Source organism: Labrus bergylta, chromosome 7 (genome assembly GCF_963930695.1).
Source record: "Labrus bergylta chromosome 7, fLabBer1.1, whole genome shotgun sequence".
Taxonomy (NCBI): domain Eukaryota; kingdom Metazoa; phylum Chordata; class Actinopteri; order Labriformes; family Labridae; genus Labrus; species Labrus bergylta.
Window position 1 is genome coordinate 20,149,037 of NC_089201.1, and position 27,465 is coordinate 20,176,501.

At 40.5% G+C, this 27,465-nt stretch overlaps 1 protein-coding gene across 1 annotated transcript; it reads left to right on the forward strand.

Annotated features, from left to right (window-relative positions):
* Positions 1-913: 913 nt before the first annotated feature.
* syt12 (synaptotagmin XII) lies at positions 914-27,201 on the forward strand. The gene is made up of 8 exons (XM_020660947.3): positions 914-1,471; positions 15,476-15,536; positions 16,244-16,437; positions 16,561-16,965; positions 22,899-23,114; positions 23,433-23,553; positions 23,940-24,073; positions 25,220-27,201. Exons 2-8 carry the CDS (start codon positions 15,491-15,493, stop codon positions 25,391-25,393), a joined length of 1,290 nt encoding a protein of 429 aa, XP_020516603.3. The 5' UTR covers positions 914-1,471; positions 15,476-15,490; the 3' UTR covers positions 25,394-27,201.
* The last annotated feature ends 264 nt before the right edge of the window (positions 27,202-27,465 follow it).

Sequence of the window (27,465 nt, forward strand, 5' to 3'; positions counted from 1 at the left end):
TGCAACTCAAGGAAACTTTCCACCATGAGTGAAAACTGTACTCAGCTAGGCAGCATAAGACGCCAAATAAAGGAAAAACTATTTTCATGAAATGTTTAAAACACGTCACAGACATTAGCCAGTTAAGATAAAGTGATGTAAAAATTGGTTCCAGCTTCCTTTATTAAATATTGATTATACATTTTAAATAATGGCTTTAATAATGGCCGATAAAACATTCGTTTACAGAGCAGTTATCATTATGAGAATGTTACCAAAGTTGTGAAATTAACTTCAGCCCACAACTTTATTTGATTGTACTGATCTAGAAAGTAATTTAGGAGTAATTTATGTAACCTTTCATTTGATGCCATATAGGAAATGTCAGGATGAATAAAGGTAAGTGTTTCTCTAACAGAGGTGTCATCACTTCACCCTGCCCACCTCCAGCAGACAGTTATGTAATTTCACACTGAATCATCCCCATGAGCTGAGATGATGGTAAAGAAGGGAGGAGGAGGAGGATAAAGAGGAGGAGGTGAGGTTTGTTCTTGGGACAGAAATCAGTCAGTTTGGGGGGTCAGGAGGGATTTGTGGGCGTCAGGCTGAGGATGGATGATGAGGAAGACTTGAAAAGTTTGCATGTCCCTGAAGTACACTGACACATCTTCCCATTCACAGTCTCCCCCCTGAGCATCCGTTGCATAACACCAGTCTCTCTCTCTCTCTCTCGCTCTCTCTCTCTCTCTCTCTGTGTGTGTGTGTGTGTGTGTGTGTGTGTGTGTGTGTGTGTGTGTGTGTGTGAGAGAGAGAGAGAGAGAGTGTGTGTGTGTGTGCGCGTGTGCGTGCGTGTGTGTGTGTGTGTGTGTGTGTGTGTGTGTGTGTGTGTGTGTGTGTGTGTATGTGAGAGAGAGAGAGAGAGAGAGAGAGTGTGTGTGTGCAGCAGGCAGGTCCTCCTCAGTGCTGCTGTGGAGCCTCGCAGGAGGAGGCGGTGGTCTTGTTATTGAGCGGCCCGGCGGTGGAAGTTTCACTGCAGGGGTGGGACTTTCTTTCTGCAGTCGGTGGAAGAAGGTTCATCTGCGGCTCTTACAGAAATGCCTCCTGCAGCAGGTTTCCAGACTCCAGCGAACAGCAGCACACAGAGACGGACACCTCCGAGTGCAACATAACCCACCCCCCCTCCTCCTATTGCTCTTCTTCTTCTTCTTCTTCTTCTTCACCCCTCTGCTCCTCATCCTCCTTCAGCTGGCCGCGTCTCAGAGCTTTCGGATGATTTGAATCGGGAGGAGTGTGAACGCCGTTGCTCTCCCCTCCTACACCCTCCCCTCCCGCCTCCCCCCCTCTCCCCCCCACCCCCGGTTACACAGACTGGACCGGCACCGGTGTCATTGGATGGAGAGAGGCGCCTGAAGAAGGGAGAGCGGTGGAGTTGCTCTACCCCCCACCCTCTCCTCCTCTTTCTTCCCTATACTGCACCAAAAGAAAAGTCCGGGTAAGAAATGCGTGCACACTCAGGCCATTTGGCCCCATTCGACCACCTGCGCTCCTGCACTCCTCTGTGCACAACACACAGCATACATCATGGCGAGACTCGGGACTTGCATGCGTCTTTTTTTCCCCCCCCTCTGCTTCTTTGTTTACAATGAGGGGATTATTTTAAAGCGTGTGAGGGTTTAGTGCGCTTGTGAATGCATCCCAGCAGGCGGGATGGCAGCCTGCTCTGGCACGGCATTTCCGCGACTCTGCTCTTTTCACTCAGTCGACCCAAATATTGATTCCCATTGCAAGCGGACTCGGAGTAGAAGCAGGTTATTGGCTGAGGTAGTGAGTCGATGCGCACGGCAGCCCTGAGCGGCTGCAGGGGTTAAAGGAGGGATAACAAATGGCACCCCGAGCAGCAGGAGCTGTCCGTTCAGTAACACACTGCTGAAGTGGAGTGCAACCCAAAACTGTAGCCTTGTGAAAAAAAACAAACAACTTATTGCAGGTTTGAGGAGCAGCATTCGGCATTTGTTGTACAGTGCAGAATAGTTAGTTAGAGTTTTTCAGTTTTTGTATGTTATATGCTTCACATGAGTTGTCTAAGGGCTGACAAGGCAAATCTTTGATTCCTTGGATTACATAACAGTTGATTTGATATGACTGTAATCTTCAATTTGCTTTCCAAAGTTTTGGTATTAATACCAAACTGATAGCATATTTATTTCCCCTGATACCTTCGTCTCACTATTTCACAGATTCAATTGGATCCAAACACAAATCTCTTTGAAAGACGTTCGCCTAAATGAAATTCAGTCATAAAGTGCAGTATGTTACGGAAGTTGAAAGAAGATTGAGATTATGAGCATGAAGTGTCATCTGTTGTCACTTGTGACAAAGTTCTTTAACTGCTCAGACAGTGCAAGTAGTCTGGAGCTTTTCTACTGTCACTGTCAATTTCGAAAAAAACAAAACAACGGGCTTTATGATCTCTTAAATCCACTTCAGGGTTTGTAACATCTAACTCAACAACTGATGGTTGCAGTTCTTTGTCATAGTGCTCTTACCGTTTTAGAAAATCATTGAAAGCATAACTTTCGCTCATGAAATAGTGGGCACTTTCAAGGCTTCAGGTGACTAAAATGTATTCAAATGAAAAAAATCTAAAAGATAACTTCACTCTTTGGTTGATTCCAACTCTCTTTCATGACGTCAAACAGTCACAAGATAGAGCAGCCTGGTCTCAGCCTCTCACTGAGAAGAGAATTAGGATGAGACAAATGTTTTTGATGTCCCTTTTAGCTCGTGTAAATACTTTTCAGTTATGTACGTTATAAGATCTGAGAGGAACTGATTGCTACTTCACGCTTCTTTGCCCCAATCCAGTCTTTGAATCTATCACTGGTTGTGCGTTACTTTTGGAGCTACAGCTGCTGTCTTATGTATTTTTACTGACATTGACAGATTGTCCCTCTGTTATTTCATGGCTCTACGGTCTTATGTTCCCCTCAGTCCACCCAAAATGTCATTTTTCTTTCTTGACTTCCTTTCTGTGCTCCTTCTTAAAACAGATGGAAAGCTTTTTGCATCAGTTAAAATGTAAAAGACACATTGGATTATTGGAAGACTCTTTTTTTTGGGGGGGGGGGAGGGGGCACATTTATGTTTCAAAAAGAGCCTTTACTAAAAACTCAGACACTGGAAATAAAGAGATTCAATCTTGTTAACATGATCTCACACTCGGAGTCCTCTCCAGCACTTGGAGTGTGTTCCCCGCAGCGCTGTAATAGTGCTGGAGGTTTGTGTGAAGAGGCTTTTCAGTAGAAGTGAAATAGGCTTCAATGTGTGTGTGTGCGGCCTGTGTGTGTGCGTGTGTATGTGTGTGTGTGTCACTTGGACTTTTGCCTCGGCAGGCTGAAATACGACCTGCTCAGAATTCAATCCCTGCACCAGCACTCGCAATCATCTCAGCCATTCGTTTAACTCCAACTCTCTTTCTCGCTCCCTGTCATGGGCTTTCCCCTGCTCCTGAACACACACACACACAAACACACACACACACCACCTTCCCCTCTTTGTGTCCCCGCTGAACTCCTCAGTAGAAAAGTGTTATTACATTAAGAAAACGGAGAGCACTTAGAGGAACACTGGACGACATGGTCTTCGCTATGCTGGCTAACACTTTAACGTATCACAGCTAATATTTCCAGCACAGATTGTGTAATGGATTGACTCATTTTATGATGAATGCAGGTGGTCCGTTCAGTTTGCTGCCAAATGTAGCTACAGCTCACTTATCTTGGGAGATGCCTCGAAATGCAGCAGGATGGAGAGAGAATCATAAAACTAAGTATCACAAAATGAATCAAGTTTATGAGATTGAGACCCAGAGAAGTTATCAGGCATTAAACTGTATCGACAACTTATAAAAGTGGTTGGCGTATTCAGGCGTATTTAAAGACACAGATTGATATTTTGGAACAAGATGCTTATTTTCTTTCTTGATAGCTATAGATTGAAGGGTTTGCTGTAAAGTCATGTCATGTGATATTGTAGCCAGATTTGGTTAGTTTATCTTAGCATAATGACTGGAAGAGGGGGAAACTAGCGTAGCTTTCCTAAAGGTATAACAACAAAGCTGATTCATTGACTTGTTATGTCTTGTTGGTTTAATACACACAATAATTTGCAACTTTTGCCGACATTTTCTTTTAATGCACAAGACTTCACCTCGTCTACATGGAGCTAACAGATAATAGTGGAGTGGTTATTGAGCTCTGGAGGTGTTGGTAGAGACATTTTGTCCTTTTTGTATTGTCATAAACTAGCTCGTGGGTAATGGCAAAAGACGAGAGGAGTCCGAATTTTACCAAAGAAAATGGAAAAATGTATTTGAAAACGAGTTATATAAGTTAATAATAGGAGATATGGGGTGTGTTAAATCTGTGTTGTAGAGTGCACTAACATAAGAACTTGGCGTATTCAGGCGTATTTAAAGACACAGATTGATATTTTGGATTCAATCTGTGTTGATATAACTTATAGAGTGCACTAACATAAGAACTAAAGCAACAATGGTGCAAAAGTCAGCCAGGCTTAGGAAGAGAGAGCGAGAGAGGCACAGGAAGTTTGGCTTTTATATCCAGGGTGGAGCAATGGGCCCAGGTGCTTCAGGTCTAGCAGGATATAACATCTCCATGGCAACTCAAATACAAAAAGACAAGACATGCACATGATCACACACATACAGTACATGCACACCCTCTAAGCAGGGGACGACAGTACGCATCAGGCTAGTTGCTTTATGCTACCATATGTTAGCCAGCTGCTGTCTACCGTTATATTGTAGCAAATTTCATAGCAGAGACACAAGAAGAAACAGGGGACACAACTATTTTGAAATGCAACTATTTAGTGTAGCTAGTTCCATGAAATGCAACAGTCTCTTTGGTTATGATCAGAACTAAAGAACAGATTTACATTCAGTGCATAAAACATCCTCAGAATACAGACTTTGACAACAGAAACAACAGGTTAATAGGTTTTATAAAATAAAAAACACATCTAGTCCAGCACAAAGCATTGTGGGAAACAGGTCGTGATATCCATATAAAATCTTATTTACCATACGGGCATTAGTGATGCTGATCCTCTTATCAAACTCTCTGCAAGGTATTTATAAGACGTGCATTCCCAAAATACCAGTTTCAATGCTCACCCTGAGTGGATGAATCACAGATTCTTTACATGGATATTATCTTCTACCAGCAGCAGGGCAACACAGAAACCCAAAAGTCCCAAAAGCCTTGAACAATGTAAATGTAAAAACATAGCTGCAGTCTCCATCAAGCGTATGTCCATTTGAACAAGAAAGGGAGAGAAATTTAACTCAAAGTGTGAGCTCAGGTTTACAACTCAAAGTATGATTAAACCTAAAAAGAAGCTGTGATGCTGATGAGTGAGTTACCATCCAGATACCTTTTGGATGTGACTGCAGTTGATTAATAGTTAATCAATAAAGTAGTTGGTTTCAAATCGATGCTCCGCCCCACTTTGGAGAATTAAGGATTTCATCCACTTTCCCATTCCTGAGACTGAATGAACCCTTTTCTAGCTTAGTAAAGGGGTCTTAAGGATATTTTTGCAGATCTCTCTCTCTGTCCTGTGTTAGTGTAAGTGTGAAGTTGTTGATCTAATGAGTAGTAGATGTAATAAGGGGGGGTTTGGGTGGTGGAGGAGGAAATAATCAAACAAGATGTACCTCTGGAGTAAGATTTAAAAAATGTGAAGTAATGAAAAACCAGCGACATGGAAAAGGTGCGTGCAGTTGTAAGAAAAAAAGAACGAAATCAGCACCTTTTTTTAATTACCCTGAAGACTGTGGTTGAATTGGGGTGCAGCCACATGTGAGTCTAGTTTAGTTCACACAGTTTAGCTCCCTCTCTATATTAGCCTTTTCAGTGTGGTTCAGAGTGAGCTCACTAGGCTTTCATAGTAATCTCATCACAAACCGGCGGAGAGTATTTCTCATTCTTTGGAAGAGACAAAGAGAGAAAATATTTAACCATCAGGTCTCTGAAGACAAATCAAATTCCAGTTAAGACAGTTGTTTGAATAGCTCTTGTGTGAACAATCAACCAGAGACAGAGCGCAAACATTTCTCCGCTTGCCGTTCCACTCAAAGTCATCTCTTCCATTTGTTCCATTTGGAGATAAACTGGCATTAACTTTTACAAAGTAGAGACATGTTTCTTCTCTGTTACAAAGTTAGGCCTCAAAGATTGATTGAAACCAAGCGACGACCTCCGCTCTTGAAAAATGAAGTTGATGTGGAAGTGCAAAATCCTGCAGATCGTAGAGAGTCCACTTGAGGCTGCCTCCAGGAGCTCCGGGAGTCACATAAACACCATAGCCCAAAAAAAGCAGTTTCTACAGCAGAAATTAACATGTTTACAGTCTGGTACAAAAAATGAAAGCATGGCGGCTGCTGCCGATGATCCTCCTGAGCCCCCTGCTGTAACAGAATGCTGACGTCACTCAGGCTTTGTCCATTTATATTTACACTCTATGATTGAAACTGAGCTTAAAATGACAATCCAAGATATTTATGTAGGTATTCATAATCTGCATCAAAATATGTGATTGGTAGTTCAAATGTTTCAGACATCAAGGTAGGAACGTACCTTCTGTAGCTGGAGTTAAAACGGTATCTTTAGACACATTATTGTCGTGTTATAAACGAATGTAGTTCCACCTCTCTGGTCCAGACTGAAGATATTAGATTAACTGTCAACAAGTCTTTAAAAATTCATGACCTTGCTGACTTGTTCATTTGCAGACTTAGCTTTAGACCAAACAAGAGGCAGACTTTTTTGGGGGGGATTTGAATGAAATGTTTTAAAACAGTCGCCTTGATTGCCTTTAAATGTTATGTGTACATTAATTTCCCCCTTGAGGATGATTTCATAAACTTGAATGATGACTTAATGTCTCATCAAGCACCATCATCTTCTAAACATTTCAATTTGTCTGCTTACTGAGGCTGCTAATGTTTCATCAGAATGAGTGAGTGAGACATGGCGACTTGTGGGTTCTCACTCACATCCACAGTTATACTTATTTAAAGCAAAGTATATTTTCCAGTCTTTTTTTTTAATGCAGAGTTTTGGTTCATATTTTTGTATCATATTCATGATTGTTGAGACAGCTATTTTGTCTCTCGTATTCCTGTTTTTTTATTTTTTTATTTAAATCTACAATGTAAAGCACATTGGGCTTACCTGTAATGAAATGTGCTTCATAAATAAACTTCTATTCTATTCTTTGTAAAAAGCTTTTTTTTCTTATTATATATCGTTTTTAAATGTACAGTTACTCTTATAGTTCACACTCCTCTTGTAATAATCTCACAGTCTTAATTAGTATGATTGCTTCCTCTAAATCCCGAGGACCTGAGTACCGGGTTTTGTTCCTTACTATGTACCACAGGCTCTGGAATGACAATTGACCTCCCGGAAGCCTTGATTTTGTGCAATATTTAAGGACAAGGTACAGATAACTTTGTCATCAGCCTCAGCTGTGCATGGTGTTTAGTGATTTTTAACCCATTCATCTAAACACACTTACATTGTTTTGGATCTTATTTTCTCATTCACCATGCACCTACTCTCTATCTATTGATATCCGTGTAAAGGGATATACATTTAACTGAACTGCAAAATAAAAATACAACTTTTGAACACTCGCCAAGTCCTTTTTTGCACCAATTACAATGTCTTTTTCTTTTTTTTTTGGTACAATACGATATGTTTTCATCGTGATGTAAAGTGCCAGATCAGTGTCCATTAAATACTACATTTAACAATGCATTGTGGGATACTATAAGTCAGCTTTACAGGGTATAATAATTCTCACTCAGAATCTGTACAGCACTACAAAATGGCAAACTCACTATGAAATGGACACCTAGTGAGTACTGAGTGGTTTTGGACACACACTACATCGTAAACATTATAGCCCATATTTCATTAGCCTGTTAGCATTGAGCATGCTAGCATATGTAATGTAAAGTCTTGATTTTTTTTTTTTTTCATCGTTTGCAGAGACTTCCTGTTTCCATATTCCAGCCCTTTGGAAGTGAAGTAGCCTCCCCGAGGAGAGTTAGAGTTCAGGGCCTGTTGTTCTAACTCTGACTGATTGATCTGATTGGCTGCAGCGTGCAGATTCTTTCTGCCTCGGCCGGCGCCTCCTTTGACATTTCAAACTGATGCTACTTTTACTTAAACCATGCACCAAATGAGCTGTCAAAACCAGAGAGTCAAAGTGTATGTGGCATGTAAACGGGCGTTCGTGAGGAGACATAAGACAGATGGAAAGAGAGAGAAAGGAGAGGGGGGGGGGAGATAAATTGCGTTGCTGCCTGCACACAGGCTGTTGTGCTGCGTTGCATCTGGAGAGGGAGTTAATTTGATTATGAGTCATTGGGAGAGATTAAAGGCAAAGTTGATTGATCAGTTATTGGGAGAGCGAGCGAGACTGAGTCAGAGGAGAGCAGCTGACAGGCCTGTGATCCCCCCCATCTTCTTCATCCAGCTGCTCTCTATTTCTTATTTATTTTTCAACAATGACTCTCCCTGCTTTTTCCTTCAACAATTCTTTCTATTATCTCATCTTGTCTTGCTTCTCTTAGAAAAAACACCTCTCCTTTCTGCTTCTCTTCCATCTCTTCATTAATTCTCTTCGTGTGTGGACATAAATCAGCATGTCTGCTCTTATTGATCAGACCCATTTTAACATGCAGCTCCAACAGAAGGGATCTCTTGTTTTCTTTCTTGCTGAATGCAAACAAGGGCAGCTGTGGCAAACGTACATCCAGTGTGTAGACACCCCCGCTCTTTGCACATGTGTGTTGGGTTTGCTCTTTTGTGCTTGAGCTGCTTTAGCTGTTGCATGATGACACATAGAGGTCTTATGGAGAGATAGAGATAGCAAGCTGGTCAGCTGATGTCATGCTTCTAAATGGTTCATTTATTATCTATTTTAATGTTCTAGACTCTGTAACTTTTACAGATCAACTTGTTTGTCAAATTTCACGATTGGAATCTGCTCACTTTATGCCGTTCCACACTTTTACCTTTTACCCAGATGTTTAAGTTGAATGTATTGTCTGTGCTTTTATTAAGTATTATGTGACTCCCCCTGCAACTACATTCTACCTACAGGTAATAATAAGGGAACCTGAACACTCGACGCGGCCTGGCAGTGTCTGTCTCCTCCCTCTGTAGTCACTTTGGTTTTTGTTGGCAGCGTTGCATAAGACCACAGAGATACCAAAGACAGAAAAAGCTTTTAACCCTCAGACACAAGGGGTTAGACTCTTATCTCAGATGAGTAAAAGGGTCAAATACAAAAAACAAACACCATTTTAGCCCAGCCGGAGTGGCGGTGACTAAAAATGCACTGATAGTATCACATGTCAAAATGAAAAAAACACCTTTGCACATTCGCTTCACAAGACAGATGCATAGGAGAGCAATGTGTCCATCAAAAACTGCACACTGTCTAACTTGCAAACAAACATTTATTGGCAACGAATCGGTATTAGACCTTCATCAGGCAGAAAAAATAAATAAATGATGATGGTCTATTACCGAAACGTTGCAAATAAATGTTTGTTTGCAAGTTAGACAGTGTGCAGGAGTTTATCTTTAAGTACCATCATTATGTGAAAGCAGTTGGAGGATTATAATCCAATGTTTGTTTTTGTAAATCATCACTTTTAACTAATTTTTTATAAATATTTATTGTTCATTAGCACACATAGATATGCTCAAGATACTTGATATTGGCAGCAAGCTCCATACTTAGAAAAAATGAAAAAAACAAATCAATAAAAGAATCACAATCTAAAGTCACCAGTCAATCAGTAAATCTCCACATGTCGTTGTTGTTGTTCTTTGCTATCACTAAGCCAAAGAAAAGAGACATTTTCTTACTCATGGACAAAAGAGAAGTAATCCAGTAATGACTTTGGGTGAAACAGGTTCCCAACATTTTCCAAAAACCTCAGGTAAACAGTGTTTCTTTACAGGATGGAGACATTTTACCACAGTGATGAGGTAAATATGTGATATAATAAAATAAAAATAAAAAACTGAAACTATGTGATTGTAGACACACGTCTTTACAGAGAGGGGACATATCAGTGAAGAAAGTACCTGTATGCATTTCCTTCCCTGCAGCATGCTGTTATTCTCCTCCTCTGACCCTGTCAGCACTAAAACACATTTTAAAAATCTTTATAGAGATAATCTAATAATCTCATATAGAGACTTCAGGATAAATTAGAGTCTGTTTCATAAGCAGGTAAAAACTTCTCACAGGGGTTTTAAACACAGAGAGGGAGAGAGGGGGGGGAATGGCATGCGGGAAAGAAGCCGCAGGTCAGCTTGAACCAAAAGCCCTCGCTCGAAGGACAGTATAGTATAGCCAGTATAGCCTTCGTATATGTGGTGCAACCTAACAGATAGGCCATTATTAATGTGTTACCAAGGTCTTAATCACAACGTACAGTACAGAAAGTTCTTGTACTTACATTAAGATTACATTTCTGAGTTTAAAGGCTTCATAGGCGAACAAGGTTAAAAACACGAGGTGGAAAGAAAAACTGTTCAAAGCCTCCATCTGCCAACTCCACGCATGAGTTGTTTTATCTCGTTTTTTCAGCCGCCTGAAGTAATCACAGAGCATTCTTTACAGAGATCAGAGGGTTGTTTCTAGTATTCAGTTCTGTTTTAATGACTGAGATACTGTGTCTGTGAAAGGAAAATATTGTTGGAGGGGATTCGATAAAGCAGTCTGGCTCAAACGCAATTCATCCTCATGTAATATGAAGGCAGGGATTTAGAGGAGACGACACATGGGAGCGTCTGACGTACAAACAAAAACACACAGTCTCACAGTCAAAACTGTTTTTTTTGGGAGAATTGATTTTTTTCCAGCAGTTTAGGGAAAGTAGTTTGACATAAAAACTTGACTATGTGACCCATAAAGCATTGGAAAGATATGTCAGTGTTCACAGGCATGCATGACTTTTCCTTGAGCTGTTTTTCCTTGAAAGCTTCCCTACAGCTCTGAAAACAGTATTTCACAAATTCCACGAGCGCTTTCCTGTGGTATTATTCAAATGCCACTTTACAGCTCATCATCGCTGCCTGTTTTCGTAAGCTGACAGTGTGAGAAGAGATTCACTTCACGCATATCTTGGTAATTAAAAATGTCCTCTGCACGACTGCTCCTCTGTGTGCGCTGGAGGAAGACAGTCTCTTTAGGCTTTATGAGGAATGTTATCAGACAGAATCCCCGCAGCAACCGTGAGATAAATCTCGAGAAGTGAGACAGCCGTGATCATGCAGGCATGAAGACGACACATCAGAGGAGAGGCTTTTTATGCAAATGTTCACCTTTCCTTTCACGGCACTGTGCTAATGAGCCCTCAGATGAAGGGAAATCTGAAAGAAAGATGAAAATAGACGTGATATAATTCACAGTCATGTGTTGATATCGTGGAAATAAGTCATCTGGTAAGGCAAATAGAAGCGCTCTTCTTTCTTTACTTCTATGGACGTCAGTTTCACTATCAGCAGCCGCAGGTCATTCTAAAACAAACAAGGACTTCTAAGGAAGTTCACATTATGTTTCGTCCCCTTAATGCTGCTCTCTTGTTGTCTTGTTTTCCATTCTCTCTCTGTCTCGGAGCAGACAAACTATGCTCCACCTCCTCACTCTGTCCTCCTTATCACTCCACTGGAGACACTTGTTTTCAGATTTTATGCGGCAGATGGTGACAGATAAAATGGGAAAGAGACAGAATAACAAGCAGTAAAGGTCACGGGCGTGATTGTGTTCTGTGTTGAAGGCAGCATGCAGGGGATCTTATAAGACTGCAAAATAGTACACTAGTCTGCACACATATGCACATGTGTCATATGTATTGATGTGATGTATTTTCCTTACTCATCTTTGCATGAATTATCATGTTATCATTTTCCATTTATACCCCCTGATCGGTTAGTCTGTGCCACCTATATGACAAATAATACCGTCCCTCGGTGGGATGTCATTTCTGCTTGAACGTAATTTCAAACTTTAAAATAAACTGTTGACTTATATATTCTAAGATTTATCTTGGGTTTTTAAATGACTTTTTTGTAGAGATAGGACAGTGGATAGAGTCAGATATCAGGGACAGAGAGAGTGGGGGATGACATGCGGGAAAGGAGCCAGAACACCCACTTTGAGGACTGCAGCCTCTGTACATGAGGTGCACGCCCTAACCACTCGGCCACCTACGGCCCAGACTAAAAACAGGTTGAGAACAATTGAAATAGTTGTTGGGCTGTAGAGCAGAACACATGTATCTTTTCACGTTGCATGTTCTGTCCTTCAGAAATACGGTGGGGAAAAAAACAAAAATTGCTAGACAAGACGTTTCATTTTGTGGTTGTTTTGGCGACGTCAGTATAGACAAAGCAGTATATCTTATGTCATTGCTGATCCTGTCCTGTAACAGCATGAGTATCACCCTGCTTTATGTTAAAGGTCAAAGTCTTTGGATAGAAAATACAAATAAAGGCTGTTTTTTGCAGTAAGCTTTAAATCACTTCATCTCTCTATTTCCCCGCTGATGGTCTTTTTTACAGGTCACAGAGACTTCAGTATAAATCTCAGTTAGTCTCATATCCAGCTGAAAACTTCGAACAGGAGCTCTAGATACACATTTGGAAGAAAATGCCAGTTTTTAGAGAAAGTAATATTTGAGATCTTTTGACAGGGCGGTGGATTTATTTCAGACTACAAATTGGGTAACACTTGACTAGCGGATACTCAGTCATTGAATCAATTTATTTTGTATAGCGACAGTTCATAGCTAATGTTATCTTAAGACACTTCACATCCATCATTGGATGCATTGGAGCAAACCACTTGGCATCATTTGGCAAGGAAGAACGTCCTTTGTAGAAACCTTGAGCAGAACCCGACTCAAACAAACGTCACCTTTCAATCATCTAATTCCTCCCAATAACTGTCGCTGGATTCAAATGAATAAACTTTACAAAGCTGCAGGTGAACGTGTGATTATGGGTCTTTATACAAAAAGAATCTTTTTCAGTCAACGTAGACATCATTGTTTTATCCTTCCGCCTTAGGCCCAGTGAGGCTACCAGAGCTCCCACGCTGCCTCATTGTTATTTACGAAATCCGTCTGATACAGTGTTATCCGGTCTCTCTTACTTCATCTCCCCCCCCCCACCCTCCCCCGAAGATGCCTCTGGACCTCTTCTACACTCATTTGTCACCTCAAGATGAGTTGATCTGAGCGATGCCGGGCTGAGTTAGAGGGAATAGTGGAGGAGGGGGAGGAGGAGGAGGAGGAGGAGGGAGGTGCTCGGTGCTCCCCTCTCTGCCAGAGATTCCCCATGCTTTGCTAATGGCACATCAGCAGCTGTCAGTGGGCCCTGCACTGCGTCAGCTACTTTAATTGGCTGCATGTCCGTGGTCTGCAAAGCGCTCAGCAGAATTGAGTCAACCCCCCAAACCCACCCCCCTTCCAGTCTTTTTCTATATCATTAGTGTAATGCTCCCGTTTCCCCCGAGCCGCTGAGATATGGGGAGATTCCAACAAGGAGGGGAGGAGGAGGAGGAAGAGGAGGAGAGGAATGAGTCACGCGTCAGCAACCACCTTTTATTTTTTGCAGTTTGCGTAGGAAGATAAGGTCGCAGAAAAATATTGTTTTATTTTGTTTCTTGAAAAACAGCCCCCGCTGCTATTTTTAAGACGGAACCATGAAAATGGTATTGATTTCCTTTTGTAAACTAAAGAAAGCTAATAACTGCATGCTGCCACAGTAAATATCCAATCAGAGAGTTAACCCAGAGGCCTTGTACTGAAAGCTGTGACTCTGAGCAGGTCTAAGGAAGTGATTATATTCAGTGTTTTTCACATTACAAAATAATATGTGTAGTACATCTCATCTGGGCTTTGTAACTGTAGACAGTTGAATTATAATCGTTGAATTTTTCTTTTTGCAAAGATACTGTAGGCCACAGAATCCAAAGTGTGTTTTTCACAGTCCTTGCTGTTAAATCACAGTTCATGTTGTAAGACAATCCAACACTTAAGACGATAAAGTGACTCTTAAACAGGTGGTATGTTACTGACGGGGTGTACTTATCAGAAAAACAGCAACACTTAAATGACAGCACCACTGACAGACCATCTGCTGTGGTTATGTGAATGACTTTTGTCTTTGAAGTAAAGGTGAAGCTGGTCGAGGTAAAGGTGGAAGTAGCGTGATGTCCCAGCACAACCAAAGCCTTTTTAAAGAAGTAAGTTGTGGTAAATGATGAGTTTAAAAACCGTCAGGCTCTGACACAAGACATGATACTCACCCTGTGTATAACGAATATAAGTTACTTTCTTTACGTCTCTTTACTGTTTTTTTTGCTACTGCTGCTACAGTTTTGAAGAAAATGAAATGAAGCTTGAGGGAACTGTGTGAACTTGCCTCAAGTGATGTCACCTGAGTCAGACTTAAGGTTTGTGCTTTGGTTTAAAAAATAAATAAAAAAATTGTGTTGATGATCAAAATCAACTATTGTATCCCTGGTACTCATGCTTGCTTGAAAGTTAAACACTTAAGGATAGATTACCAGCATAATATAAATGATTCTAGGACCAGTGAGTTGCATTGTGGGTAAAGCAGGTACCAGGTATTGAGGAGGAGGAAGAATGCTTGAATGCAAAGGATGCATATTAAGTCTATCTTCATCAGTTTTTATTGCATGAAGCAACCGTGAGGTATTTTGTGTTGAATTTGGCGCCCCCTGGAGACAAACTAGAACCTCTTAAATTTGTCAGATTTTGCCCTGTACAGGTGGAGGTAGTTTTTTTTCTCGTCCTGCATTTTGGACTTTTTAACAGTCCAACGAATCTCTTGTTGTGCATAATTACTGTGAAAAATGTGAAAACCAATGATGTCTCCGACGTGCTGTTAACTTTCTTATCTGACATCTACCCCCTTGCAGTGGTTACAGGCATTCAAATTTAGAATATAGAAATAATCAATCTTATCGCAGATGGTATCATTTGCTTCTATAGGTCATAAAAAGGGATCTCAATTCATTCCAATCAGTTTTCATGGCCAGGGGCTTTAGTCTGATTATGTAATGAAGTGTAATGTCCTGGCATGGTTTTGATGCAAAATTGCTGGAGCACTCTTTTAATTCTATTTCCAACATCTCTGATTGATGCGTGTTCCTCTCTACTTTAAGAAGTGCCTGTCAGAGTTTTTTTTAGTTGGTATGAAAACCTGCAGAGCTGGCTCTTTGTGTGAAGTTTGCTCTAAGACTGGCAACATCTTTGTGTGTCCGATTTTTCTCTGTCATGTTCTCTGACGTAGAGAGACAGAAGTAGAAAGAAGCCACTTAAACAGATCATTGTTTTCCTTTTCTTCAGGCTGGCTGCATCACCATGTCCTCGGATCAAAGTGGGGATATACCAGGATACCATCTGAGTGGTGAGTGGACAAGAATATTCCTGATCTGATGTTTTTTTTCTGCATGGGTTTCCTTGTTTGAATGAATGCTTGACAGCTGTGATTTAACCACTTTGTTGTAAATGTTTGTGACGATGTGAGTCAAACCAGGCTGTTTGTAGATTTTCATTGAGTGATGTACGTTTTTGTGTCCGTTCTCAGGTTTCCTTTGACAGCTTTAGACACCTTTATACACAAGCTTTACAACATCTACGCCTCATTCTGCTGCTGACGGCCATCAGTGTAACAAAAAAAAAAAAAACACCTGCCCTTTAATTGGCTTATTTCTTGTGTTAAAAAAAAAGCAGCGATAAAACTGTCAATATCCTTCCTCGGATGCAATTCATCTTCAGAAAGCCAGCTGGACTCAGGCTTGTAATCCTTCTCTGACATTTTATTCCAAGTGGCATTTCAATTTCAATTTGACAGTCACGTATTGCCAGAGTGTGTCCCTAACTATTATCTGATTCATATCAAACTTAATGCATCACACAGTCTCCTAAAGCCGTCTCAGTGCTCAGCGTTAAATGACAAGGCCTGAATCTGTGGCTCTGTTCTTCTTCCACCCGTGATCAAACTCATCAGACATACAACACGGACTGTTATGAGGCCAGACTTTATGCTACCTTTGATGAACTGGAACTTTAGATGGATTTAAGCACCTTTCATTTCTTGGGTTTCTGTCTCAGTGGTGCGTAACCCGCCCGGCTGGGAGGTTGGGATCTACCTGGTTGGCTTCTTTGTCCTGCTCGGCGTGGCCGGGCTCAACATCTGGAAGTTGTGGAAATCTGGAACCTTCCCTGCACCGTCCCCCTTCCCCAACTTTGACTATCGATATCTTCAAGAAAAATATGGAAACTCCTTCTCAGAAGTCAGACAAAAGGTAAAAAAAAAAAATTACCATACATTACTCACTGACTTTTAAGTTGCAAAAAGTTTGTTATGGTACAAACATTTTTTGGTTCATTAAAATGTTTTCGACCTCATGCCTGTGTCCTCCCCTAAGCGAGTGGCTGCCAACAACCACCGGCGGACCTCCACCACGTCCAGCCGCAAACCCAGCCTGGCTCTGGGCGACACCCCAGACGGTTTCAGGGACCTGGGTCACCTGGAGCTGATGAGCAGGGAGCTGGATCCGACCGGCATGGCCCAGATCAACCGGTCCATGTCCACCGACTCACTCAGCTCCATCTCCTCCATCGCCAACAACTTTGGCCATGACGTCACGGTCGGCCAGCTGGAGGTGACGCTCGAGTTTGAGCCGTCCAGGCAGCCGGGCCAGGGGACGGGACTGCTCCACATCTCTCTGCACCAGGGCAAAGACCTGCTGGAGAGGGAGGAGGGGGACTTCCCCGGCTGCTTCATCAGAGTCTCCCTGGGGCCAGAGGAGCTCAATGTGGGAGTCACAAGGGTAAGGAACCTGGAACCTGGAACCTTAAGACAATTTTTACACCATTATAACCCCACCAGATTTTCTATTTTTGCTTATTGTTATATTTAGATGTAAAAGACAGTTCACTCATTTGTTACTTCTTAATCTTGAGTTCAATCACCTCATAATTGACTAGCTTCTCTGGAACTTTCAGTCACATCTCATGGACTGATGATAAGGTTTGTAGACTGCTTGTTCAGATGCCAAACCTTTTGAGTTGCTGGTTGTCACATTATAGCGAGAAAGTTCTGGGTTTCAACCTTTAGTTAAAATACACCCAGGGCCTTTTTGGGGTTTCTATGTACTTAAGCTTCTTCAGTGGATAAGACAGGCAAAGGGTTTAAATGGTGACTATAAGTTGAGGATGTACCTCATCTTTCACCCAATGTCAGCTGGAATTTTCCGCAATAGGGGTGTTGCACCTGGTGGACAACGCTGTGTTTCTGTAAATGGTAAAGTTATTAGTATTGGGTTACGGGTGAGTTATGGATTGGATGTGGAGTTCACTTGTTTCATTATTACAAGTAGGTAAGTGCCCTGTTTACTTGATCCGTGCATGTTGCAGGAGGACACAGATGGTGACACGATGCAGATTCTTACCAACTGTGTCCAATGTTCCTCTTATATACAGTTGGTGGAAACACACCAGTTAATGCAGCAATGCACAAGGAAATGTTGTAAAAGAAGGCTAATAGCAACTAAACGTAGCAGTAATAAAATTCATGTCATCAAATATGGAAACATTGAGTAAAAACAGATCATGCAGATTTGAATTATTTGGTTTTAGAGACTGATTCCAGTGTGCAACCATACTCATAGTTATTGTTAATTTACCGTGAATACTTTTAAATACAATTAATAACCCAGGTTTTTATTTACTTCAATCTATGAAACTACTCCGCTTTTATTTGGGAAAGGCGTCAATATTAGACAAGCCTTTCAATATTTTCAAACAAAACGTACACATTGTAGCATTATTCTGTCTTTCCTGGATAGATGTTGAAGTTCAAATTTACTTTCTCTCCTTATTTATGATCCACAAGCTCTTTCAACACTCAATATAGTAGGGGCGTCTCATTGAGACCTGCTTTTGTTTGTCAAAACGTGCAGCAACACTTGGATAGAAAATGGGATCAGGCCTTAAGTTGGGATGGGCTTTTATTTGGAGTTTTACGGTAAAACAGAGTATCTTTATAGCCCTTCAAACATATGTTCCTTAAAGATGATCAGTTCCTCGTTAGCTGCCTTTATGGTATCAAAGAGGACGGAGGACTTTGAGTATAACTGCCACTAGACTAGTGAATATGTAGCAGAGATTTTAGTCTGAGGGAAAAAAAATGAAAGGCATATCCTCTCAGAAGGTAAATTAGCAGCTAAACTGTGATGACTCAACCTATGTGAAAGGCTGAACATAAAAGACTCTCCGATCCTTTTAAAGTTGCAGTTAGTCTGTAGCGTCTGAAGCTTTCCCGCTCAGGGGGCAGCTTTGGCTTGCTTGAACTGTGTTGAAGGTTTTAACCCTGGCTGAATTTTAGACAGAGACAGTGATACGTCCTCCGGGGTGATGGGTTTGATCCTGCAGCCTGACAGACCAATCCTTTCCTGTCAGTGAGGAGAGCCTGTTTCATTTGCTTGATTGTCGAGCCCTTTGAGAGCTGGCAGAAGTCAGGCAGGTGGATTTCACATCCTTCACGGTCATCAGGAGAGGATCTTATCGACTTCTCTCAGTGTGAAATCTAGTTTACCATGTATCCCTGCATTCTCGGTTACAATGATGATGATAAGTGGCATCGGGCATATCTTACAGTAAAGCTTACCGTGATGAGCAGTGATTACTTCAGAGTTCACTTAGTTAAGTATGGATAATGATACTCTAGTTGAAAATATATCAAAGATATGTTTGACATTTCAAACCATTACAGCCACCTATACTTCACACTATACTGCTTTATTTTGTCTCGGTATAAAATACTTCTGCAAATGAGTTAAGGGACATAATGAAACATTCAGTTCTTGTAATGTAAAAAAAAATGTAACGTTTTCCAGATAATTTTTTTCTCATTATTTGACTGTTTTTTACTCTTATTTTTATGGATTAATACACTGAAAATGTTTTATATAACAAATCACAGTATCAGATTTAACATGAATGATATACAGTTCCTGTTTACATATCCTATTTCTGATCAGAAAATGATACAATAAAAGGATGGAAGATAAAGGATAAAGATGAAATACAATCACTCCTTAAGACTGACTTATTTCTTCTCAATCTGCATTCGAATTTGAACATAACTTATTTGGTGCTTGTTTGTGTATTTTGCTCTTTGAATCTTTTGTTAAGGATTTTATTTAAGGTATTTTGAAACATGATCAATAATATTGAAGTAACTGTCTCATAACTGTGACGGACTTCAAACTATGAGATAAAAAAAAAAATACCCATCATAAAACACAAAGAAAACAATTTGACTTTCAGTTATGCATGATTTTATTGAGCATGAATGTGCTTTTCTTCTGTTAATTCCTCCCTTGAACAATTTCATAAAAAGCTTAAATGTAACGCGAAGGTGCTTTTTCTAACAGTAAAAGAAAAGTGTTTACATTCCTCCATCTGCTGCACCTGCCGCTCTCCTTCTGCTCCGAGCTCCACTGCCAGAACAAAAAAAAAAATCCTCTGATCCCTGCGTATGAGTCATCAGCACCGCTCCCCCTTGTGACTGTGGATTTGTACAGTTTGTTCAGGCGGACGAGGGATGACACTCAGACTCACCAGGGCTCCCCTCAATGGAGCATGTTGTATTAATGCATTCTGGGCTGTAATAATAATGGAGGCAGCCCCTTTATTGACTTCCTCTTTAATGTCAAGTAGTGGTGAGGACCAGAGCAAATGCTGACATCAGCTCCACTCACCCTGGCTTCTCTCTCTCTCTCTCTCTCTTTTTTTATTTTTTGCTTGCTGTCGCTCATTTTCTTACCTAGTATTTCTCTGTTGTTGCTGCATTTTTGCTCGTCCATCACTCACTTTTTCTTCCCCTTTATTTCTTTTTCTCCTCACTGCTTCTGTTTTGCTTGTAATAATGTGTTTCACACCCCTCTATCATTCTCTCTCTCTCTCTCTCTCTCTGTCTACATGCCTCTCTCTCAGCCTTTATTGCCTCATTTTCACCACACACATCACCTTTGTTATCCCCCAAGCAATAATCCTGACAGTGCAGGCAGACGGTCTCACATAGAGGAAGTCTGTGAGTGCATGTCTGCGTGTTTTCTGGGCTCTGGATGCTTTATACCTCTCTGTCCATGTTGACACAGCAGCAGCAGGACCTTCTCTACATTCTGTAGGTGTAAGATGTGTGATTGTGACGCTGTTCTGTTGCATGATATGAGGCACGATCCAAGGTCGCATCTCAACTCTGCACTCTGGCTGAACAGTTATTTGTCACACAGGGAGCTGTTGAGTTCAGCTTCTCTCAAATACACCTCACGCTGACCCTGCACAACACATGCTGTTGTTTAAGTCTATGAAACTGTTTTTGCTATTGGTTTCAGAGATATCCCTCATTGTATTTCACACCTTAAGAACCAACGGTGGTGTGAAAAAAGGGATATTATTAAATCCCTTCTGTTCTGTTCATGAACGAGTTGCCTGGTTACTTCCCTCTGCTTTATCAAGCCTTGTGTTTCCACAGTCTCTGAAATCAGCCGTATAAGCCATGAAGAAAATGTTTGTTATTTGGTCTGTGGTCGCTGTGACTCTTCCTTTGATGGAGAGTAGTTGTGCTGTTTTCTGCTGGCCAGGCCAAACTGCCTTCAGTCAGTGTTTTTTTTCTTTTTAAAAGCTGTGTTGGCTGCCAAGAAAAGAATTTCAGAGTAATCTGAATCACTTTGAGGCTGGTCAGAGAGGATCACACTAAAATGTTGTTGCAGATCTTTTCTTTGGGTGTTTCATTTTTGAATGAAAACATTCAAAGAAAAAAACAATTGAAGGTGTGTTTTAGGGAAATTGAGTATACACTATCTATGTATGCTTTTATTGTAGTGTAGGTTTGCAATGATGCAGACATTAAACATTATTTTTCAAGCTTGGCGCAGATGACTGTTCATCATGAGCCTGGTTTTGCCCAAGATTTCTGCCCATAAATGGATTTTTTTTCTTGCCACTTAAAATGTTGCTTAGTGCTGCGCACATGATGGATCAACATTCTGGGTCTTCGTAATATAGCATTAAGTAAGGTTGTTTACCTGCTTTTTCTGTAATGTAACAATGAGTAAGGTATTTTACCTGCTCTTTTGTAATGTAACAATGAGTCAGGTATTTTACCTCCTCTTTTGTAATGTAACAATGAGTCAGGTCTCAAGTGTCTTGAGATAATGTTTTTTTAAGAATTGGTGCTATACAAATAAAGATTGATTGAAGAATCATACTTCCTCATTAAAATGAGGTATTTTTTATCTACAGAACATCTACTGTGCTGTGTTGTTGTAATTCCTGATTCACAATTGTCTCTATATTTTATTATAGCAGGAGGCAGAAATGTTTTACAGGAGTGAAACAAATCTCACACACCGAAAGTAGTGGAGAGTTTTTCCCCCTTTGAGAGAAGTTAGCTGATCTTATATAGAGGGACTGAAGCATGTGCCATGTCTGTACCCTTATGATAAGAGGGGCTCATAGACTGTTGATATTAATGAAAGAAGCCTGAGTGACGTCACCCGTCTGTTACTGCGGGGGGGTTTTGAAGCCTCTTGGTGGCAGTCCCTATGCTGGAAATGCTATCTTTACAAAACTTTCAGTAAACCTTTTTAAACAGGCTAAGAGCTGGAGCTGAGTTTTAAGCCCCTTGACAAACCGCTTCATCGTGCCCATGTGTAACTGCATTTTTTTGCACTTCTGCATTTTTTTTTTTAACACCGGGGTTTGCCGCTTGGAGGAGACCCTGGAACTTTCTACACAGGGCGGGTGTTGTCAGCTACACCCTGTTGCGCTCTGACGTGTTAACATGACCAGGCAAAACTGAACTTAGTAAACCAGTGCAGTCTGATGTCTCATCACGACTAAGCAAAGATGAACTAAACTAAATCCACTCAACAATGCATATACATTCATCAGAACACAATATTGCTTTGACATATTATGCAACGCCATGAATAAACATGGTGTCAAAACTTCTGTATAACACTTATGATAAACTGACACAACATGCTGCACCTCCATGTAGCCGCTTTCTTCCATAGAGCTTGGACTCTGAGGTTTCAGGGAGCTGTTGTCAGTTGGTTGCAAATTTGCAGCTTAACTGCTCGATGTCAATATACTGTTAGTAGTAGTAATAGTTATTGGGATTATACTTTGTTGTCTTAACACAAAAATAAAAAGTAGACACAGAAACAAAGCCCGTAAATGAGAGATTTTCACAAAATAGAAAAAGCGTCATCTCTAAATGAATGCATGTCACTTTTAGATTCACACACAAACTGAACTGGGTCAACGATTTCAGGCTCATCCCATCCTAATACAGGAGATTCCATTTGTGGTGCTGAACTTTGAAAGTTGTTCTCAAAGAACGTCAGATCTTTTCAGAAACAATGTTCATATCACTTTTCATTTTCCAGAGCAGTTTTGGGTGCTAGTTCTTTATTTAAGAGAAGTTAAACTCCACATGTATAATAGACAAACCTCAGAGACTTGAAACTTAACACATTGGAAAAAGAAACCTATACCCTATAAAACATGGCTAGAAAAGCAGTACTAAAGTGTGGTTTGTGTTTATATTACCTCTCTGTTCATTGGAGCCATGAACTTACTTTAACTGTAATGACCTCAAATGACCAGTGTTGAATTATCTTTCAGTAAGTATTTTAGGAAAACAAGTAGCCTAATACTGAAATTTTACAAACTTTTCTGCTATTCACAGGTCCAAACGAACGCATTCACCGTGATCTTTGATGAGCGCTACTCCATCCCCGTGGACCTGTCCATGCTGGAGGAGTACAACCTGCGTTTCGCCGCTTTTGGTATTGATGCCGATGAGAGAAACATCAGCGCCGGTGTCGCAGATCTCAAGCTGTCAGACCTGGACCTGACCATCAGAACGTTCAACGCCTGGCTCTACCTTCAGGACGTCAATAAGGTGAGGTACAAGATGTAATGTGAGAGAACGCATTGTGGTGTTTGAGGACCCCTGTTGGACAAATAGCACAACTACAAACCATATGAAATATATTAAAGATATATAATGTAGTCAGATTTTATCAAACTATTGAGACTAGTGGTTCGTAATGCCACTTTATACATATCCACACTAAATAACTTAAAGCTGCATATCAGAAAAACAAACTTCCAAAAGGTGTTTTGCACATAGTTCTTATTAAGTTTTACAAGGTATGTCACATTCAGTAATCATGCTTCATGGGACAACTTCATTGATGAGATGGATTTACCATTCCAGGCTGTGGATGCAGTCGGCGAGATCCTGTTGTCTCTGAGTTATTTGCCGACTGCAGAGCGCCTCACGGTGGTGGTGGCAAAGTGTAAGAGCCTGGTGTGGACCAACAGTAAGAACACTGCAGGTCAGTGACATTCGTTTGTTTGCTTTTTGTGTGTTTGTCTTTTTCAAATATGAAACACTCTGCCTGTCTCTGTGGGAACCTGTAATCCCTCTACAATTTATCAAAATCACAAATACAAAGGCAGGACAGAAATCTATTACCATAGTCTAAATGTGAACTCGTGTCCTCATATGGACCTGTTCTTCATGTTAAATGTCCAGATGAATGTCACACCAATGTTTTACTGTAAAAAGGTCAAAGAAACACTGTTATTATCATGCACAGAGGTGATAGCGTGAACAGGACAGTGCTTCTATTTCTTCACACTTTATTGCATGCGCTACAAACTGTGTGTGTGTGTGTGCCTGCATGGATGTGGTTCTAATCGCATTTCTGTGCATTATCAGATCCGTTCGTCAAAGTTTATCTCCTGCAAGACGGGAGGAAGATCAGCAAGAAGAAGACGTCCACCAAAAGAGACGACACAAACCCCATCTTCAACGAGGCCATGATCTTCTCTGTGCCGTCCATAGTTCTGCAGGTGACACTTTAGACTGTGACCCACACTGGTCTCTGCATGATGAAATCACAAGATTATACTTCATTCAATCCATTCAGGTCAGGGTAAAAGATAAGAACTATAAAATGTGATAACAAAAAAGATTGAACAATAAACTAGTGTTGCCATCAGTAAATCCCAACACAACAGTACATGAGATTATAAAGCCAGAAGAGAACAGATGTGCAAAGCTGTGGACTATATGGAATTAAATGTTTTGCGTAGATATAACTTACAATACAAAGTCTTTCTCTGCCCAGTCTCCCTGCACGGTTTCCTTCTTGTTATAAAGGAAAATATTGGATTCAATTTCTTGAACATTAAAAAAAAAAAAAAAATCAATAAGATTTAATTGTTAATAGGGGATAAATTAGCAAATTGAGATACAATATAACTATGTAAACACAAAATGAGTATGGATATGGAAGTGTAAGCATGACTGACAGTCATTATGCTAACATGCTCGAAATTTATAATGCTGACAAGTTGATTTTTGTACGTGTAATGTTTTTGTTCTTTATCTTAGTTTAGCGTGTTCGCATTTTTGGTCATAATTGTTTGACTTTATCCGAAACGAAACGTGTATTTTTGCATATCATTCCTGTTGACATTTCGCTACAAGACACACATTTAAACTGTATGGTGACTCAGCAGGATACTTGATGACGTTTACATTTCACAACATCTTATCAGTAGTCTTCAGAAATGAAACAAGCACATGCAACAGACAGATCCCAGGACTAAAATTGTCAAACCTAGATTAATGCTGCCCAGCAACTTAAAATATTAACAAATACACAACTGCGACCACATCATTACAATCTTACTGTCGTTCAAAGGTTAAAAAAATTGCCTTTCAAATGAATAGATGAATCTATAACACCTCTTGAAAATCCAAACATGTAATTTCCCTGACACCTCTGGCTTTTTGCAAAATTAGCCAAACTGTAATTCAATTAAATGTAAGTAAAAAGATTAAAATGTCAAATAGAGTTAAAAATGACAAATGTTGTTTCTACACGTTTAATTTGACTAATCCCGTAGAGATTAGGATAAAGTCATGCTGTGAAGAAGAGGCTGAGTCATGCTCACACAGCAGGTTGTGTAACTGTGCTGTGCTGTTTGCAGGAGCTCTCCCTGAGGGTGACGGTAGCCGAGGCAACAGACGACGGCCGGGGTGAGAACCTGGGTCATGTTATCATTGGGCCCGAGGCCAGCGGCATGGGGATCACCCACTGGAACCAGATGCTCGCCACTCTGAGGAAACCTGTGTCCATGTGGCACCCTCTGCGCAGGATCTAGTCCTCTCCAACCGTATACACATATGACCTGAGTCAAGTAAAACGATCCCCTCTTCACCTAACTTTCAGCTCTGCTCCTTCTGTGGTGCCACGCTCTGATCTCATCGTAGACAAGTTAGAGTTTAGGGCTCACAGGACGAATCCTTTTTGTGTTCTGACAGTGAGATGCAAAATAAAGTAAACCTCTATCTTCATGTACGGAGAGGAAATTAAAAAAAAAGTGTTTGACATTAAAAATATATTTTCAATAATCTCTCAATTAATAGTTTCTTTAAATTTGATCTAAAGTCTTAAGTACTTCGCTTCCTTCTGGCTTGGATGCTTGGATTATGGGCAGTGGTGGCATTTGGGAGGGAGCAGAGCATATCCCAAAATTCCGAGATTATACACTGAAATACATTTTCAAATTGTGTCTTTACCTTGTCCTCCTGTGTTGAGAACCAGGCTGAAATGAAAAATATATAGATAGCTTCCCCTTGAAAAGGTCTTGATCAGAAATGTCCCTTTGTACTTTGAGGTGAGTTTTAATTCCCAAAGAGGAGCCCACCCTTTGCAGGCTTGACCCCCCCCCCCCCCCCCCCCCTCCCCCCCCTCCCCCTCCCCCTGCATGGTGCCTACTCTGGTTGTAGCCTGTTATAACTCTCTAAAGAACGACTGACTGGATGGAGGTTTGAAGTCACTTCTCTTTCAGGAAAACTCTTCTTCTTTTGTCTTTTCAAACAGGTCGTTGATTGCGCCTACTCGACTGATTTCCTAGCTCTGTTGGATCTGCTTGTGCGATTAGTTAACAGCAGGATCGAGGAAGTGTAGAGGTTTTGATCCGTTCAGTATTTATTGTGCTTTTGAGAAAAAAAAAATCCAGGTACTCTTATCCAGGTGAATTAATTGTAATTTGTAGCAGTTGTTACAGGGTGGCCAAATCAGATGTAACTATCATATAAGCATTGTATAACGTTGTTCTATTTTTACCATGGTTAATGCAATACAAGTTGCATAAGCATATTTGACAGTGTAAATAATTCTTCTCCTTGCAAATTATGTTTTTCATATATTACACTTAATCAAACGTTAAATTCCAACTTCATTTATACACTATATTACCACAATTCTTGTTGCTGATCGATGGATTATTACAAAAACACCTCTGGGAATTTAGCATATATGTAAAGAATACAAACCCTTTCAAATGGGGTTACACTTATTTTATGTTAAAGGAAACACCTTGACATTCTGAATTGATCTATAGTTGTGTTTTACCAGGAGCTTGTCACATTTGTTCTTTTAAGGGTCCTGCAGACTTAATTATATTGAGTTTTTTTTTGCGGTTTAAAGGAAGATAATGTGACAGGGGCCTCGTAAATATCAAAATGTCAAGGTGGCTTTTTCATCCGTCTGAGATATTCTCTGCAACACTGTGCAATAGTGCTGTTTTGTTGTAACTTTTGAATGTGAATTATCATGTGAAATACTTGCTCTAACTCTAAAAGCATCATCAGCCTTACGCATTGTTGTGGTTTTTATTTCAAGCCGAGCCTTTTTGACATCAGGTTCTTACTGCATTTGTCACCTCACTTTGAAAAGTCAATCTGAACAACAACACACCTGCTGTCACACTATAGACAATGTTTCCTACTGTGCCAAATAACAAAGCAATATTTTCATTTACAATCAACATCTGCGTTCAGTTCATCCAAGCTGTAGCTATACATTTCACCATGCATGAAGTTATTTAGCACTTGATGTGAATGTGCCTCAAGAATACAGTGTATTGTGTGAATGCTGTTTGAAATAAAAGCAATTCAACAGTAACAGTCTGTGAAGAGAGTTTAACTTGTGACACAATGTGGCCAGTTCTTCATTCTGGATGCCAAAAAGAGGTAAAAGGGAACTGCATACAATTCTGTGAAACAGCACCAGAGAGATGAACAATTATTTAGATACTTAAAGGTAAAAAAACAAACAACAAAATACAGTTGGTAAAAAGTGTGTAAATGATAAAAAAAAGTTGCTGACCAGGGACTCTCAAACTCCAGGAACCATATGCCATATGCAGTAACTAAAAACGACTTATTT